Genomic DNA, 20696 nt, shown 5'->3' on the forward strand with positions numbered 1-20696 from the left:
TTCACTGCACTAAAGACATAAAAGACCCTCTTTCTTCACGTTCATAGATCACCTACTTTGTACCTAATGTTGTTATATGAGCACTACCTTATGTTGTGATAGTTTCAAAATAACTACTTTGTCGGACTTCCTTGGTGGAGCGGTGGTTAAGAATCCGCCTGCCAATTCAGGGGACATGGGTTAGATTCCTGGTCCGGGAAGATCCCACATGCTGCAGAGCAACTAAGCCCATGCACCGCAACTACAGAGCCTGCATTCTAGAGCCCGCGTGTCACAACTACTTAAGCCTGGGCGCCTAGAACCTGTGCTCCACAAGAGAAGCCACCACAACACAGCACAACACCGCACACAGCAGCAAAGAGTAGCTCCCCGCTTGCTGCAACTAGAGAAAGCCTGCATGCAGCAACAAAGACCCAACACAGCCAAAAATAAAAGTAATAAAGTAATTAATTAATTAAAAAAAACACTTTGTCTATGTATCCTCCAAATGTTTTGCTGACTATAGAGGTGAAATGTAAACTAGATATATAAATTAATTTAAAAGGTGTGAGGGAAAACGTGGTAAGGAAAAATTTTATAGGAACATAAAAGTAAATTTTAACACAGTTGAAAAAGAACTATGAATGATAAGCCTTATTACCATAATCTTAAATTGAGATTTTTATAGCTTCTGAAAACTTGCTCTAATAAAATTATTAAATCATATTTTTTGTCTGATAAACATTTCTACACATTACTTTCATGAAACTACAATAAAAATACCACAGGCAGTTTACCTAAACAGTATTTCACAAACACTTTCAACAATTATATTGTATAAACGATCCTATATGTGCAACAGAAAAGAATGTGTACACAGTTATTAACATGAGGAAAATTGTGGTCTTTCCCAACCAGGGAGTAAGAAACTTCAAGAGTAAACATTCAGTGTTGAATTAGTCTTGAATTCATTTTTTATTATTTGACTACTAACAGCTTTTAAGTCTCCCACCCCTCTTCTCATTCTACCTAACTTAGGCAAGATGATTAGAAAGCCTGGGTCTCCTTTTCTTTGGCACTGGTGGAAAGTTTAAACCACATTCAGATACCCTCTCTTCAGCCCCACCCATATCACCATAAAAACCCCATACCAACAAAACTGAAGAAGAGAACCCATAATACATTAATCATGACGACTTAGATCATAGTTTTACATCTATTATATACCACTCAAGCCCTCAAATTTATACTGTATTGTCTCATAAATTCAGTGTTCCTGCTCTTTCAGGAAACTTTGAACATGAACCTCACCCAAGGAAGGATGTTCTTTCATCTGATTAAATCCTTCCCAGAGACCTTCATGGTGACATATGAAACAACAGTAACGAAGGCATAAAATAAAGATTTCAAAACTCAGGTTGAAAGCCATCAAAAAGTAAAGTAGCTTTTTCAAGAAATCTCAAATAAACACTTACTAAATTAAGATCACAGAACTTTTCCACAGGTATCCTTGTAACTTTGACAGCCATTACAGGCTTTATGATTTTGATTTTTCATTACTAAGAAGGATTTAACTTGAATAACCTCTGATAAGAACTTAGTTTCCTCTAGTATGAATCTGATGTGCCTGTTGTGAGAAAATGGTGAAACAGTTTATCATATTCATTACTTCTAAGATTTTTCTACAATATAAATTCTGAGGTCACACTGTATGTTTCCTCTCTGATGTGAATCGTCTCATGTCCCCAAAAGTGTGAACATTTGATAAAAGCTTAACACATTCATTACATTTATAAAGTTTCTCCCCAGGAGGAATTCTAACATTACCTAAGGCTTGATCTTTGGATAAAAGCCCTGCCATACCCATTACATTTATGTACTTTCTTTCAAAGATGTATATTCTGTTGTCTAGTTAAGTGTGAGCCCTACTTAGAGGCTTTGCCAAATCCGTGACTTTTATATGGTTTCTATTCAGTGTGGACTCTTTGATGTCGAGTAAGGCTTGAATATGCATAAAAGGTTTTGCCACACACATTACATTTGTGAGGTTTCTCTCCACTATGAATTATCTGATGATCTCCAATGCATGATCTTTGGATAAAAGCATTACCACGTATATTAGGTTTACAAAGTTTCTTTTCAGTATGCATTTTCTGATGTCTAGTAAGGTTTGCAAATTGGCTAAATGCCTTGCCGCACTCATTACATCTGTAAGCCTTCTCCCCTGTATGGATTCTTTGATGTCGGGTAAGGGTTGAACACACATTAAAGGCTTTGCCACACTCATTACATTTGTAAGGCTTCTCTCCAGTATGAATTATCTGATGTATGACAAGGTTAGAGGACTGGTTAAAGGCTTTGCCACATTCTTTACATTTGTAAGGCTTTTCTCCACTATGGATTCTCTTATGTTGGGTAAGGCTTGAACGCCCCATAAAGGCTTTGCCACACTCATTACATTTGTAAGGTTTCTCTCCTGTATGAATTCTCTGGTGACTTACAAGATTTGAATGTTGACTACAGACCTTGCCACATACACTACATTTATATGGTTTCTCTCCAGTATGGATTCTCTGGTGTCTAGTGAGATGTGATACTCGGTTAAAGGATTTGTCACACTCACTACATTTGTAAGGTCTCTGCCCCGAATGAATTCTCTGATGATTAGTGAGATTCGAGCTTCCTCTAAAAGCCTTCCCACATTCGTTGCATTTATAAGGTTTCTCTCCAATATGGATTCTCTTATGTTGAGTTAGGCTTGAATGCCCAGAAAAAGCTTTGCCACACTCACTACATTTGTAAGGTTTCTCTCCAGTATGAATTTTCTGATGACTTGCAAGATGTGAATTCTGACTACAGCTCTTGCCACATATATTACATTTATAGGGTTTCTCTCTGGTATGGATTCTCCGATGTCTAGCAAGGTTTGCAAATTGGATAGCTTTATCACATTCATTACATTTGTCTCTGCCCAGAATGAATTCTCTGATGACTAGTGAGGTTTGAGCCGTCTCTAAAAGCTTTCCCACAGTCATTACATTTGTAAGGCTTTGCAGTAATATGTGCTCTCTGATGTTGTGTAAGTAGTGAAGGATGTACAAAAATTTCCCCAGATTTATTACAAATGTTGATGCTGACACTAGGAAGAATTCTTTGAAGTGGTGGAGCAGAACAACTATTGTTGATTCACTTCTCAACTTGGTTGCATTTATAAATTTTCTCTTTGGTTTGAAACTTCTGAAGTTCAGCCAGATGAGACTGAAACCTTAATCCAACTTCATTCTCAAAACATGTTATATAAGTGTTTTCTGCATAGGTTATGTTATTTTTTAGTTCTAACAAAGACCTTATATATGACTTCTCATATTTATAACATTGATAAGTACTTTTTCTTACAGATACACTCTGCTTTAGAGGGAAATCATTCCAGGATTTGTTCTGTTGTTGATCTCTTCTACTAGTGAGATTTTTGTTATAGGTTGTAATAACTCCTTTGTAATTTGTTTCATCATATCCACAATGACTTTCAAACTCATGCATATTTTGCTGGACTTCCCTGAAATCAAAATCCTTGATGTCATTTCTTTTGTGTCTTCCCAACATCAATATTCGGAATAATTCTCCTTTGTTAATATCCTCTTTTGGTGACAATTCCTTGATCACACATCGAGTAGAGATATCTGAAAGATATAAACAACCATAGGTTTCCTATTAACTAGAGCTGTAAAATAAACATTTTATACTGAAAACATCGTATTAGACCAAAAGTAATACTTATAAAACTCCTCAACCATGGTATGCAAATATTAGAAATACAAAGAGAATAGGATTCATCAATAAAGAAAGGGTGATTACAGGGACTTCCCTGGTGGTCCAGCAGTTAAGACTCCATGCTCCCAATGCAGGGCCCAGGTTCGATCCCGGGTCAGGGAACTAGATCCCGCATGCTGCAACTAAAAAAAGATCCCGAATACCACAACTAAAGATCCCACATGTCACAACTAAAGATCTCGCAGGCCACAACTAAAGATCCTGCACACCGCAACTAACACCCAGCCAAATAAATAAATATTAAAAAAAAAAACAAAGGGTGATTACAGGTAGACAAAATCATTTGTAGGAAAGCCTAGTTACAACACCCTGGGATCAAACCACTCACAGTATGAAAATTTACATAGGCCCTGAAACAGGTGGTATCCTTTTATCACCTCAAAGTACACACCAATTGTCAGTAGACACATGGGTGTCTCATATTTGAAGAAAAGCAATATTATATAACATTTACTGTATAATAATTGTACCCAAATAAATGTTAAAGCAGAACATTATATACTGTAATGGTAAATAATCTCTAACAAACTTATTTAAGTTTGTTAAATAAGTGGCTATTCACAAGTACAAAATAAAAATAGCACTGGGAAAATAAGAAAGAACTTGATAGAAAATCACTGTAAGAATAACATAATATTGTTCCGAATTCCGATAATAAAACTATCTATACTCATGCAGAATAGGCATTTTGAAAAATCAACCACTCGTGTGTGACAGTCATAATACATAAAAGATACCGAAAACCCATTATCTATAAATCATAATTTAAAAAAATCAAACATTTTAGAAACCCATGATAAATCCAGAAGATAAATAATAAGTAAAAAAAATTATAAAACAATGTAATCTGTGGTATTCTAAATACTTCTTCCTTCAGTACAAAGAAGGGACTTCTGTTCTAGAGGAGTACATGATATGAGAACTGGAAAATATGTTAAGAACCACTGACTTTTGAAATATCCGGTTCAGCTAAATACATAATATTTTAAAGGCTAAGAACTGGGGAAGTAATCAGAAATAAGAATTATGATTTCATGCCTGCAGTTAAATAACAGTCAATAAAAAAGAGCAATTTCTTAACTATGGAGAAACCTTTAAGTACGCAATTCTGCAGTCACAAAATACATGTACTACAGAGTATGTGCTTTGAAAATGTATTAACAAAAGTCAGAGACAACACTGATAAGGAGTAAATTGCAAAATGAATACAGACAAAATATAATGCAAGCAAAGGTAAATCTCATAGTTTTAAACGTAAGAGAAAGTTTAAAAGTCTTAGGAAATCAAGCTACATTTTCATTTCTTACTATATACCATGCAGTGTTCTAAGGCCTCTAAAGTCATTAACTTATTTAAATATTCTTGAGGTAAATTATCATAATTTTTCAGATGAAAGAAACAATGGCCCGTGGAGTTTATATAGCCAATAACAATTTACACAGAAAGTAAACTTGAGAGCCAAGATTTGAACCTGGGCTGCAGGGTCACATCACACGCTCTTAGGCCCTAAACACCACTGCCCACTCGGGAAGTAAGCACAAAGGTCACAGCAAATCCCAGCAGCATAGAGAAAGGCTTGAAGAAAATCACAGGAAGGCAGCTGTGTTACTAATAGTGCTACTGAACTCTCTCTCCTGGATAACGGCATCTGAGCCACCACTTGCTGAACATGTGGGTTTAGACAGCTAGTAGACCATGGTGTTGTCCTGATCAAGCTGTCCTCTGGAAGAGAAGAGATCTTTATACAGGGTGGGGGAAGAGGTAAGGGGAGGGAGTTCTGAAGCAACTTGGACATTCAGCGGCTAAAATCAATACGCTAAGGAGGTAACAGTATGCTCCATCCAGATCAATAGACAATCTGAGGAAAGGTGGAAGAACGGAGCTTGTGCTTACAACTGTGCTGGGACAATGCAAAAAAAAATACACTGACCCATTCTGTGGGAAATATACTATGGGTGTGGGGGAATAATGGAAGAGGTTAAAGAGGGAGTCAGTGTGATACAGTGGGACATTTACCACTACTCTGCTATTTGCCCTGAGATGTACCAAAATGAATACCCTTAGATTCCTACTTATAGGCATATATTCAAGAGGCTTGAATATACCATGAGATATGGACAAAAATGTTAATAGGTATTAAAAGCAAAATTCTAGAAATGGCCATCAAAAGGGGAATGAATAAATCCACTTTGTACATACACGTGCAGATGCAATGAAACTGTCAAGAATCCAGCAGCTGGACTTCCCTGGTGGCACAGTGGTTAAGAATCTGCCTGCCAGTGCAGGGAACACAGGTTCAAGCCCTGGTCTGGGAAGATCCCACATGCCGCGGAGCAGCTAAGCCCGTGTGCAACAACTACTGAGCCTGCGCCCTAGAGCCTGTGAGCCACAACTACTGAGCCCACGTGCCACAACTACTGAAGCCCATGCACCTAGAGCCCGTGCTCCACAACAAAAGAAGCCACCGCAACGAGAAGCCCACACACCGCAACAAAGATTAGCCCCCGCTCGCTACAACTAGAGAAAGCCGTGCAGCAACGAAGACCCAATGCAGCCAAAAATAAATAAATAAATAAAGGAATCCATCAATGGAGGGTAACCATGAGTGCAAGGTGAGGAAAAAGAGTTGAAGGGAAACAAAGTTAGCAGCAGGCTTTTGTCAAGGTTTGAACTTTAGGGAAGAAGTGATCATTTTAGCTAAAAAGAAATAACATACAAACCACACTATTAATTACATAACATATTTTCTAAATAGAAATTCACCAATTTTGGCACGTTAACCTTTTTGAGGCTGTGTCCTTATATTTGTTATATAAAGATAATAGTGTTTATTTTGCTAGCCTCCTCTAATTATCTGAAATCATATATTTGGATCTCTTAATACAATCAGAAACATAGAGACATGAGATGAGGAATGCTCTTAGTATACACAGCAGTGGATATATAGTTATTATGAATGGATGGAAATTAACATGTACTTATCCAAAATTAATAAATTTGGACTTCATAATGATCATCAGAACATAAGCAACCTCAAGGGAAAAACAACTCAATGACTCATAGTGGGGAGTGGATTCTACTGAAGGGCAGTTGTTAGTAGCAGGAGATTGTAGAAACAACTTTTGGTAGTGCCATGGAAGAGGTCGACGTGGGAAGAGGTGGTCAGTAACGTAAGCAGTTGACTGTAGCCAGAGAACAAGAGAGCACTGGGATGTGGGTGAACAAGGACCAGGTGAACTTTTTATGGAATCCAGTTTAAAACGTGAGGATCAAAATAGCCATGAAGTGTTAACTGAAGAATGTAATTTCCAAAACATTAGAAATCTTGTGCAAAACACAAGTGTTACAAGCAATAGGGTCGAGGACGTACATGGAGTGGAAGAGATTGGCTAAGTTTCCAATAAAATACAATGAGATATTTAAATATTAGTTTAACATACCAAGATGTACAAAATGAATCTAGACAGGGAGATTCATTATTAGAATAAAGCATTCGAACCAAAATATAAAAACTCAGTAAGATTCAAATAAAATCCAAGAAGTTGTATTTAGAAAACTTAAGGTATGCTACAGAAAAAGAAAAGAAAAGCTTAATATACCCTATACAAATTATGGAAGATCAATTTAATGGTATTTCTGGGATAAACAGAGTAACAATAAAAAAAAAGTATATTCTCAAAATATGCAATAGGCCCAGTTTCAAAAACCCAATCAATTGAGAAAACAGGTACTTTAATAGTAGCTAGTACATCAGGTGAAAGAAAAATAAAGGGGCTAAGCCAATTTTCTCACAAAATTCAGTAGTGAATACATTTGGGGGAAACTGCTGCTGAGCCATAACTTTCAACGCTCAGAAAGGAGATGTTGTAAAATATATTAAAAATATTCATTACTCCATCCAACAGCCCCATGCATTGTAGATATAAAACAGAACTCTGAGTGTCGTCAAATATACGTAATGAATGATTAAATAAATTTTTTAAAGTTCATTCATAATACTTGGAAATGTGCATAATGAAAACGGCAGTGGCTTAAACATAACAAATTAGGGTAGACTTAAAAAACGGGGTATCATTTACCTTCCTAAGTTCCGTCAATATAATGCATCACAATCACATTTGTTTGAAGGATACTGAAAAATGGTGCATGTATGCGATGAACAATTTGGCATGAAGAAGAGTTTGACCAACGCCTCACAGATACACAGCTGTGACAACGTTCTCCCTGGGATAAATGTGTATGCCTGTGATTGTTGGTTCAAAGGTAATGGTCACTAGATATTTGATCAACAATGCCACGTTCTCCTTCAAAGACAGTGTAACACTCCACAAAGAGCAGAAAGACAACTACAACCACTCACTGGTCAGACTCTCCTGATACTTTCTATCTCAGCATCCTGGGACTTGGGATCACTCAGTGGCTTAAACGGGCACCTCTGTAAGTAGCGAGATGGCACTGTAGTATATTAATCAGAGTGTTCTTCAAAAATTTTCTGTTACAAAGTAAACTCCCTCCATAGGTAACTTCACCAGTTGTCCATCATCCAAAGTGAGTTATCACAGCAGAAAAAGAGGATGATATTCCAATTTCAGAAAAGCAAAATTACACAAACTTAGGAGAATATGAGATGTGGAAGAGCCAAGTTTGTCCACATTCCCAGACTAGGTAGAGCATTAGAAGGAGGAAAAGACAAGATATGGAAGTAAAGCAAGGAGGTCAGATTTTGCAGGGTCCTTTAAAAGGAGCTCTGTGCTCTGCCCACAGACCCCAGGCTGAGTGCCTAAAAGACAGATATGCTTCCCATGTGGGACTGGGTTTCAAAGAGACAATCTCTGTGTCCACTGTCTTTACAGTACTGCTGAGTGACAATCTCAGAAGATCCGCCCCACCTGTTATACGCTCCTGACATGTGGCAAAAGCACGTGTAAGGAAACGGCTGTGCAGCCTGATGCAGCAGAGAGGCCCTGAGGCAGTCCCATGCAGTTGCTCGGGGACCCAAATTCAATGGCAGGGAAGCCAATGTTTCTCCACCTCCTAAGAAGGTCTCCCAAATACGGGAAATGAGGATGGAAACCTGGTCAGGCCCTGGAGCCAGGACTACAGAGGAACTGAAGGATCAGTTGGAATCAGATGGAATTGAGTACAAAAGCAGACACCAAAGGGGAAAGAGGGTCCCTCTGAAACAGCCCTCCTCATCCCTCTCAAAGCCAAGGGACCAAAAAGGTCACAGGTGCCAGATAATACAGTGTTGTAGGGCGTGAAAGAGACTTTGCCTTTGTCTCTGCAACAGCTGAAACATCACTGGAAGGTTGGAGGATAACTTCTTGCAGGTCTGCAGAACAGAGTAATAGGAGGAGATTTCCTTTGACTGCTCACGAGTACTTTTCTTTTCCCACAGACCTCTCTTATTTGGGGAAAGCTTCTCAAACAATATTTGATGAAGTAGCTTCCTCTCTGACCATCTGAGCTCTTTGCTGTGTTGACATCTTTGAAACGTCTCCCCCATCTGGTTTTTTTCACTATTTTTACCTCACCCTCCACAGCCCAAGGCTCTTTCCCTTGCTTCAAAATGGAAAAAAATATTACTATCAGAAAGACAGATGCCTGCTTAGAGAAACATGACGTGCTGGGGCTTTTCCAGAATATAAACCCAGCCCTTTGTTCACCTAAAACGAGAGAATATTACAGGTGGACCTACAAAAATATTTCACTAATTTGTCCACCGACTGCCTTCTTCTGAATGCTTAAGGAATATTTTACGTATAGACATCTAACTCTCTTCCAAGAATTACTGAACCAAAAGTACAGGGGTAAAACCACGGAATCAGATATTTTTTATTTTACTACAAGGTTTTGTAATTATTCAGGTTGTGGGAGCATCACTAATCTAGTGTAAAGTGGGCAGATCATCTGAAGAAAGGGGAAGGTTGAAGTCCAGATCCCACATCATGAAGCTTTTCATGTCTGAATCAACGCAGCTTCAAATCTCCCTGAAAAACAAGGATCTAAAACTCAATCAGCAAAGCAGGGCTCCCCAGAGACTCTCAAGGGAAAAATGTAATGATATACAGGGAAGATCCCAACTTTTAGAGGGAACTTATCCTCACCCAGAGAGAGCATGTTCCTGTAGGTCTCCAACATCACTTCCCTGTACAAGGCCCTCTGAGTAGGGTCCAGGCATTCCCACTCCCCCTGAGAGAATTCTATGGCCACATCCCTGAAGGTCAACAGCACCTATAATGAAAAACATGCTTCACTAAGGGACCATGGGGAGAGTTCTTATCTTCACACAAAATGATAGGAGAGAGGTGTAAGGATTGATTTGGTTGTAGAGAGCATTTTGACAGATCAGTGTAAGATAATTTTGAGCAAGTCATATATCCCTAATTCTGTGCTATTACACACTTTTCAACCACAGAGCATAAAATTCACAAAATCACTATGCATTTCACATTTTGTGGACAGTAAAAGAAATCTACAAATAAAAAATTCACCATCACAAGGTGGTCTATATAGAAGTGCTAGGTAGTACATTCTACACACCAATGATATTTAATTTCTTTGATGAGCTGGCACGTATGTGGTGTCTTTAGGGATTACAAAGTTCACAATGGCTTTAAAGAAAGTTTAGAATCTAAAAATTGTGGTGATGGTTATAACAGCAAAGACAAAAAGGTTTTCAACATTTACCATGTACTGAGCATTACTCTAATTGTGTATTATTTTGTGTAGTAACATTAGAGAAATATCTAATTGTTGAGGAGACCTCTGTGTCACAGAGACTCTAAGAAACTCACCTCAGGTCACACAGCTAAGAAATGGCAGAGCCAGCTCCTGAACTAGGTGGTCCGAAACAGTTAAGTAACAGATGCAGCATTAAAAGTGCACTAATAGTGGGTTTCCTAAACGAGAAAACTTGAAGGAAGTTCAAAGCTAACAATATGAAACTGCATAAAAGATCATTATAGGACTTCCCTGGTGGCGCAGTGGTTAGGAGTCCGCCTGCCAGTGCAGGGGACACGGGTTTGGGCCCTAGTCTGGGAGGATCCCACATGCTGCGGAGCAACTAAACCCCGTGCGCCGCAACTACTGAGCCTGCACTCTAGAGCCCACGAGCTACAGCTACTGAGCCCGTGTGCCACAACTACTGAAGCCTGCGTGCCTAGAGCCCGTGCTCCACAACAGGAGAGACCACCGCAGTGAGAGGCCGGCGCACTGCAGCGAGGAGTAGCCCCCACTCGCCACAGCTAGGGAGAGCCCCGCGCAGCAACAAAGACCCAACGCAGCCAAAAATAAATAAATAAATTTATATTTTAAAAAAGATCACTATATACATACACACGTGTGCACATAATGTATTTCTCTCCTTACTACTATTAACTCAGTGATGCAATAGTGTAGGAAAAAATCTAAGGCCATAGAAAATATTTAAGAACAATTTTCAAAAGTTAAAATAAATATAAAAGTTATTCATGAAATGATGTCTTTTATACACACCGTAGGTTTCTGCTTGCATACACACATGCACACATAAACATACTTTCGATAAAAGCAATCTTCTGTGAATGACAGATCTTTTTGAATAAGTTTTTTTAATCTATCAATTTTTTACTCGTGTATTTTAGCATTCTTGGTAAAACAAACATTTATAAATTGTACTTAATTCTAATTAGGTTGTTGTCAACATTATTCTATATTTTCCTAGTGTAAAAAAACTACAGAAATTTTTTAAAATATAGAAAGTTTTACCTTCAATCTCCACTAAATATTTATTGTACATATATGTACAATAAATATAAAAAGTTCTATTCATTTAAATGTTGATATTTGGCCATTAACATAAGCCAAATAAACTTTATGCAATAATAAAACAATGACTGAAGAGTAGAAAATTTATTAACACTATATTTTAACAGATTAAAAGAGAAGAAAAGATTTATAAAGGCAAATTTTTGAAGAACTTTTTGGATAATTAAAAATCATGCCAAATAGGAACTTAAAAGTTATTAAGCAAGAGAATTCCAGCAAACACCATAATCAGTAATATATAACAGAAGAAGCATTTCCACTGACGATGAGGATGATGCAAGGGATATTATGGCCAGGGCTCCTGCCATTCACCATTGCATATTATGCCTGAATTGGGACCAGCAGAAGAGGGAAAAGAAGGAAACACAAAAATAGAGTCAAAGAGTTGGAAATGTTATTATTCAGGTGACACGATGGCAACCTAGAAAAAGGTGTTTTAACTATAAGAAGTAATAACAACATACTGAAAATAATTTTTCTTCTTTAGTAATGGGAATTTAAAACAATACAAACGACATGAGAAATAGTCTGCATTTCCATTAGCAAATATACCACGACACCTATTTACAATACATTTCTAGACCTAGAAGAAACTATAAAACTTTACTGAAGGACATAAAGTCTGAAAATCACAATTCTTACTTGGAAGATGTGGTGACATAAAGACCTCAGTGATTGCAAATTCAGAGCAATTCAAACTCAAAAGAAACATGGATTTTTCAAATAAAAGTCTGCTGTATCTAGGAAACTCAACATAATCTTGAATTTAAAAAAAGAAAAAAAACTAAATAGAGGGACCTGCCAAACTTCAAATGAAGCTATTACTGCATATAATACCTGAAACTTTAAAATAAATGAAATAAAATAGCTACAAGATATCCAAAGAGTCTCAACTAAGGAGAGACTTAGACATTATTTTGAATAAAATATTAGGACTAAATGTAATGTAATATTTTTTGTAATCGTGCAACAGGTAAGGTATTCCAAAGCAAGGTCAAAAATCAGAGGGCATAAAGGAAAGATTTAGGTTTCAATGCTGTGTACTAAAGAATCTGGCAGGGCTTGGTCCCCAGTTTCTAGAAGTTAACATTTTAACTCTTGCAATTTCCTTAGTGGTTGCAGTGTCTTTATTACTCACAGTGGATCCTGATAATTTATGCTAAAAAGATGACTTACGGTGGGCCCCTAGTTTGATAATGGGACGACTCAGGCTGGAGGGCTGGCCATTTCACAAAGACCAACCAAGTGACTAGAGGTTTGGGGCTCTGAGCCAGGCGATATTAGCCCAACCTCTGAGGAGGGGAGAATCCTGGAGATTCTTATCAATCGTGCCTATGTAGTAAAACCCCAATAAAAATAGAGACCACTGAACCGCAGGTGTGGAGGACAGGAGGCTGCGGGGCTGCGAAATCCGGCTGTTAAACCAAAAAAAAAAAGCGAAACTCACCCACCCCGACGCGTCTGCCGCTCATTCCGATTCACTTCCGGGTCTGCAGGACATTGCGCCCGCGCGGGCGGAAGAGGCGGTACAGAGGGCGGTGTCTGGGCTGCGCCCAACGAGAGACGGGATGAGGAGAATGGGTGGGACTAGGCAGGAAGCGCAACAGAGTAGGGGCGGGGTCAGTGTGGGGGCGGGGCTTAGCCTCCCGTCGCTCCATCCCTGGCTGTTTCCGGATCTGTTGGTCCTTCTGTCCAACTGTGCTTGTTTTCTCTGCTTTTTGATTCCTGTAAATCTCTTTGATTTCCTCTGGAGCGGAGCTGCTTCCTGCATGTTCTAAGTTAATGTTTCCAACAATTTAAGGCGAAAGAGAAGAACCGTAAGGGCTACATGTATGGGAAGCTGAGATGTTTTCCTCAACAAGTTGAAGATGGCAAAATTCAAAAGTTTTTTGTGCGAGTGGATGGATATGTGTGTCTTGTAAGCGAGGGAAAGTGGAATGTGATCACTCAGGTGATCCGTTGGGAGGAAGCCTAATTGTTCTCTCCAGAGGCCCGCTTACAACAGGGCAGCTGGCTTTTCCCAGAGGCAGTGACTCCAGAAAGAGAGAGAGACCAAGGTGGAATCAACAATGTCTTTTATAACCTAACCACAGAAATAACATACTGTTACTTCTGCCAGATTCTGTTGGTTACACAATCTCTGGTAATTGCTGCTGCTGCTGTTCAAGCAGCCAATTGTCCTGCTTCTTCAAGGACTGAACAAGTTCCCAAGAAGCAGGACTTTTTGTGCTAAAACTGGGAAATTCCTAGGCAAATGGGGAGAGTTGATCACACTAACTGCTTTGCACTCACCTTCCCAACCATCCTCCCCCCTGCTTGCTTTCTCGCTTTCCCTCCTTCTCCTCCTCCCCTTTTCCCCACCTTCACCTCTTGTGTTCTCTCTCCTCCTCTCCTTAAATCCCCCACCTTTGCTTTCTCCCTCCCCTACTCTTCCCACCTCTCCTTTCTCAACTCTTCTCTCCCATCTCCACACATTCTGTTTTCTATTCTCTTTCCTCCTCTCCTCTTCCTATTTCTTTACTTCCAGAAGAGAACAGAGAAGACAGAAAACACATTCTTGGACTGGGTCCTGGTGAAAACACCGGCCAAAGAAATGAAGAAAGTGTGTCACCCTTAAGTGTGTGAAGCTTGTCAGGTAGTATAACAGGAAATAAAAACTGAATCTGAGAAGCAATGCCCTGAAGAGCTCCTCCACCAGAGGAAACAAAGACAAACCAGGTGATAGTAGACAGGTCCTTCTCACTTTGGGCTACCCTAGTTCCCCCAAACCCTGTGGTTGGTACCTCCTTGGACTATTCATAGATAATTACTGCCATGGCCTTGGGATGGGTGGCCATTTATTCCATTACCAGGAACTTATCAACTAATGGAATTAATAAAATAATGTAAGGTATTTCCTTGAGGTCCCCAAACAGAGTAAGGGTGTGTGAAAATTAATAAACAGAAACCTCATTTAAAATGGAGTCAGGGACAAGGGATTAATCTTCAATATATACAAACAGCTCATGCAGCTCAATATCAAAAAAACAAAAAACCCAATAAAAATTGGGCAGAAGATCTAAATAGACATTTCTCCAAAGAAGGCATACAGATGGCTAAGAAGCACAAGAAAAGACGCTCAACATCACTAATGATTAGAGAAATGCAAATCAAAACTGCAATGAGGTATCACCTCACACCAGTTAGAATGGGCATCATCAGAAAATCTATGAGCAACAAATGCTGGAGAGGGTGTGGAGAAAAGGGAACCCTCTTGCACTGTTGGTGGGAATGTAAATTGATACAGCCACTATGGAGAACAGCATGGAGGTTCCTTAAAAAACTAAAAATAGAATTACCATATGATCCAGCAATCCCACTACTGGGCATATACCCAGAGAAAACCATAATTCAAAGAGTCACACGTGGGCTTCCCTGGCGGCATAGTGGTTGAGAGTCCACCTGCCAATGCAGGGGACGCGGGTTTGTGCCCCGGTCCGGGAGGATCCCACATGCCGCGGAGCGGCTGGGCCCGTGAGCCATGGCTGCTGAGCCTGTGCATCCAGAGACTGTGCTCCACAACAGGAGAGGCCACAACAGTGAGAGGCCCACATACCGCAAAAAAAAAAAAAAAAAAACGACATATGCACCCCAATGCTCATTGCAGCAGTATTTACAATAGCCAGGTCACGGCAGCAACCTAAATGCCCATCGACAGATGAATGGATAAAGAAGAGGTGGTACATATATACAATGGAGTATTACTCAGCCATGAAAAAAAGAATGAAATAATGCTATTTGCAGCAACATGGATGGACCTGGAGATTATCATACTAAGTGAAGTAAGCCAGAGAAAGACAAATATCAATGATATCACTTATATGTGAAATCTAAAAAAATAATACAAATGAACTTATTCACAAAAGAGAAGTAGACTCACAGACATAGAAAATAAACTTATGGCTACCAAAGGGGAAAGTGGGGAGGGAGGGATAAATTAGGAATTTGGGATTAACAGATACACATGACTAAATATAAAACAGATAAAAAACAAGGACCTATTGTATAGCACAGGGAATGATATTCAATATGTTGTACCAACCTATAATGGAAAAGAATCTGAAAAAGAACCTGAATCACTTTGCTGTACACCTGAAACATAAATCAACAATATTTCAATTTTGAAATGTACATGAATGAGGATATATTTATATGTATAGCTGATTCACTTTGTTATAAAGCAGAAACTAACACACCATTGCAAAGCAATTATACTCCAATAAAGATGATAAAAATAGTAAATGAGTAAATAAATAACATTGGACGGTTACCACATTTTTCTATACCTACTTTTTCCTGAATTTTCAGTATTCAGCTCTAATTGCTTTTGTAATTAAGAAACAAAATGCATTGTCAATTAATTTTTTCCTTAAAAGCAAATACATAATTTGTCCATATCATCTATTTAATACTCCCCCATCCAAGTCAGAATAGAACCACAACTGAGGACAACCTTCCTGCACATGTGCAAACACACACACACACAAATACAAACACATTTGCACATAAATGAAAACACACTTGTGTATTTACAGCACACAGGCAAATACACAGCAATATACCCTCACATACTAACACACACTCTCATACACTTTCCATAACAAAATCACACTCATCCACACATTGAGAAGCACACACTCACATTTACACACTCTGTTAAATGTACTCATTCATACGCACGCATTCCCTTTCACATTCATAAAACCACATTCATAGTCAATATGCAAGTATTGTGCTCCTATATTGAAGTCAATATGCAAGTCAATATGCAAGTAATGTGCTCCTATATTGAAGCCAGGGGGGTGTATTATAGGGTAGTGGCTCAGGAGGTTATGGAGGCTGAGGAATCCCAAGATCTGTGGTTGGCAATGTGAAGACCCAGAAGAGCCCACTGTGTAAGTAGCAACCTAAGCCCAAGTCTGAAGGCAGGAGAAAATCTATATCCTGGCCAAAAAGTTAGAGCAAATTCTTCTTAACATTTTTGTTCTATTTGGAGGGATTGAATGAGGCCCACCAACACTGGGGAGGGCAATCCGCTTTACTCGGTCTACCTATTCAAATGTTAATCTCACCCAGATACGCTTAACCAAATATATGGGCACCCTGTGATGCAGGCAAGTTGACCCATAAATGAACCATCACATCATTTAACAGAACTAGCAAATAAAACATGGAAAAGGTCCCTGGGTATCCTGGGTATTACAACTTCCATAGTAAATAAGACCAAATCTTATAAGAGTAGGGAGGTGGCCCCTCACACTTTCCTCTTCATTTTTTTTTTTTTTTTTTTTTTGTGGTATGCAGGCCTCTCACTGTTGTGGCCTCTCCCGTTGCGGAGCACAGGCTCCGGACGCACAGGCTCAGCGGCCATGGCTCACGGGCCCAGCCGCTCCGTGGCATGTGGGATCATCCTGGACTGGGGTATGAACCCGTGTCCCCTGCATCAGCAGGTGGACTCTCAACCACTGCGCCACCAGGGAAGCCCCCTCTTCATTTTTTACAGAAGCTGTCTTGCCACATTGCGAATAAGAGCTGTGTGATAATTCTTATATGTGGAATCTAAAATTTGACAGAAATGAACTTATCTACAAACCCCAAACAGGTTCTGAGACATAGAGAACAGACTTCTGTTGCCCAGGGGGAATGGGGGAGTGAAGGGATGGATGGGGATTAGCAGATGCAAACTATTATATAAAGAATGGATAAACAACAAGGTCCTATTATATAGCACAGGTAACTATATTCAATATCTTGTGATAAACCATCATGGAAAAAATATGAAAAAGGTACATATATAAAATATATACAAAACTGAATCACTTTGCTGTACAGCAAAAATTAACAAAACATTGTGAATCAACTGTACTTGAATAAAATAATTTTTTTAAAAAAGCTGTGTGATAATAAAAGTAGGGTAGGTAGAAAGAGGAAGACTGGGTCCTTGATGACTTCCTTGGACAGCTGTCACATCCTGAACTGCAACCTCTAGATATCCTATTGTATGAAATAATAAACCTACTTCTTCCCGTCACCATTTTCCAGGCAATCTTTCACTCACAAACAAAACCATAACTACCTGACAAAGCACACTATTGTTTTGTGTTGGGAGTCGAGTGCATTTAAGAGGGAATCTTGAAATATTTAAAATCAAGTGACTTAGAAACAGTGAATGAAAACCTTTCTCCAATGCATGTTCACCAACGCCAAAGCTCTTCAGACCTTGTCCTTCAGGGGGTTTTGGAGGCTTCATTACATCGGCACGATTAATTAAATCATTGACCATCGGTGATTGAGTCAACCCTCAGCCCCACTCCCCTTGGAGGTCAGGGGTGGGACTAAAACTTCCAACCAATCACATGGTTGGTTCCCTGGCAACCAAGCCCAAACCTTGGGTGCTTTTCAATAGTCACCTCATTAACATAACAAATGATAACTTTGTAGCCACTTAGGAAATTCCAAGTGTTTTAGGAGCTCTGTGCCAGAAAAGGGAAATAAGACCAAATATATAATTTTATTATAAATCACAATATTATAGTGTCTCAGATATAACTACATGTTTACTTAGCCGTAAGAGTTTATTTATTGTACTGACTTTGTTCTTTGCATTGACAAAATAGTCACTCTTTTATTCTTTTCTTCAACATATAAGTGTGTGGAGTATTGGCCGTCAGGAACTGTTTTAATCATTAGTGATCTAGCAGAAAACAAAACCTATTCTCTGGCCTCAAGTAGCTTTCTTCTATTGGTGCTATGGACTGAATGTGTCCTCCCAAAATTCATGTGATGAAATCCTAACACCCAGCCTGATGTTATCAGGATCTGGAGTTTTTTGAGAGGTGATTGGATCCTGAAGGAGGAGCCCTCATGGATGTGATTAGTGTCCTGATAAAAGAGACCCCAAAGAGCTTTCTCACCCAGTTCATATTGTGAAGACAGAGGGAGAAGAAGACCATCTATGAGCCAGGAAGGGGGCCCTCACCCAACATCGAATCCGCTGGCGCCTTGATCTAGAACCTATTATCTTCTAAAACTATCAGAAATAAATATTTAGTTTTTATGGTATTTTTGTTATAGCAGCCTAAAAGGACTAAGATAACTGGGATAAGTAAGCAGTAATTAAGTGAAAATACAATATGACGATGAGTCCAATGAAAGTGCATTTGTTAGGTTACAGAGGGTGAGGGGTGTGCTAATTTAAAACTGGGAGATTGGGATTGACATATATACACTAATATGTATAAAATGGATAGCTAATAAAAACCTGCTGTATAAAATAAATAAATAAAATAAAAACTCTTTGTGGAATGCCTGTGTGAAAAGGTGATAACTGAGCAAGACACGGAAGTAAATGGAGTGGTTCATGCAGATGAAAGGGGCAAAACAGAATTAGGCAGAGAAAATAGATGGAGAAAATTCCCGGGATTGATATATAGCTTGGTGAGGTGTGTGTTTCTACTGCACACGTTTATAAGTTGGGATTTCAGATTTTTTGTGTGTGTTTTCAGGACTCAAAAGTCAAGACCTATGTAAACTGATTGTGTATATTTTTGATCGTTGATGCTTTTAAAAATAAAAACCATAAAGCAAAAATTCCCTAGGAAGCTTTGTTTTTTTCTTTTGGCCACACTGCTTGGCTTGCAGAATCTTAGCTTCATGACCAGGGGATTGAACCCGGGCCACGGCAGTGAAGGCACCAAGTCCTAACCACTGGACCCCCAGGGTATTCCCTCTAGGAATTTTAAGATATAAGTAGAGGATCCATAATCATGACGTATTTGGGGCCCTCACAAAAAATTCCCTTTAGGACAAGCTCTTTAATTCCTGGGGTAGGGTAAATAATGAATTAATGGGAAGAAATTTAATGTCGTTTTCCAAAACTATCTGAGATGTGTAATTACTAACACTGCAAGTCATTTTTAGAATACACCCTTTTCCTGTAGTCCCCACAGTAGCCACCAAGGGGAACATTGTTACTTTCACTTATGAGTGAGTATTGAGTAAAATTAATGAGTTTAAAAAATGTTTTAATCTGCAATTTTTACCACTCTATACCTTCAAGGTTGACGTCACAAAGGAAAATATTTTAACATTTAATAAAATTTTGTAGTTTCAACCAAACTGCAGCATACTCCCTCATCTCCATACTCTCCTTGTTTTGAATCCAAGATCTACTGGCTCTGAATGAATTCTGGGTTACTTTTCCAGTTGAGACCAATTTCGTGTCATCCTTGCTTAATATTTGACCCTAAAATGGACTTGTCGGTGTTCTTCTATTTCACAAATTTTATAATCACACACACACACACACACACACAATGAAACATAGATCTACATCAAAAGTAGCAATTTTCTTTCTGTATACAGCCAAATAATAACTATTTTATTCTGTAAACTACGCTGCCTTGGTCAGACCAACAATGTGTAAACGAATGTATGTGACTGGGCTCCAGTGTAACTCTATTAAAAAACAAAAGAACAAAAAAACAGAGGGTGGAGGGATTTAATAAAAATCCAAGGCTTCATCTCTCCACAGAAGCAACTGATGGGGGAACTTCCTGGTGGTCCAGTGGGTAAGACTCAGCACTCCCGATGCAGGGGGCCAGGGTTCAATCCCCGGTCAGGGAAGTAGAGCCTGCGTGCCACAGCTATAAATAAGTAAAATAGTAAAAAACGGATGACTCAACTGTGTTTCAATTAAAAAAAAAAAAGCAACTGATGAGCTGGTGAAAACGATCAGAGTCAACTTTTGCAGAACTCTGCAACAATTTAAAAAAATACAGCCAGGGGAAGCCTTCATGTAGGGAGAAGATACTGCTTTGCCGTGAGAGACTACTGTGGTCCATCAAAATGCCTGCTTTCTATCACCAACACCCCATATGAATGGCAGCCATGGGGATGCCAGCACACACTCCTAATGCATATTGCTTTTGCCAGGAGGAGTTACACTGTCCTCCTCACAACCAATTGCACTTTAGTGTTTCGATCTATCTGCCTGAGGGACAAGGGGAAGGGTTTGCCTTTGCTTCACCAGAATCAGG

The 20696-nt window shown here is 39.0% G+C and overlaps 1 protein-coding gene across 1 annotated transcript in view; it reads right to left on the reverse strand.

The window, feature by feature from the left end:
• Window positions 1-1946: 1946 nt before the first annotated feature.
• The window catches only part of LOC136140938 (zinc finger protein ZFP2-like), a 29696-nt gene continuing 10946 nt past the window's right edge, over window positions 1947-20696 (reverse strand). Inside the window, 3 exon segments of the mRNA XM_065899078.1 lie at window positions 1947-2046; window positions 2131-2943; window positions 2945-3048. Coding sequence (XP_065755150.1) covers window positions 1947-2046; window positions 2131-2943; window positions 2945-3048 — 1017 coding nt within the window.

This window comes from Phocoena phocoena, chromosome 20, assembly GCF_963924675.1.
Source record: "Phocoena phocoena chromosome 20, mPhoPho1.1, whole genome shotgun sequence".
Classification (NCBI taxonomy): domain Eukaryota; kingdom Metazoa; phylum Chordata; class Mammalia; order Artiodactyla; family Phocoenidae; genus Phocoena; species Phocoena phocoena.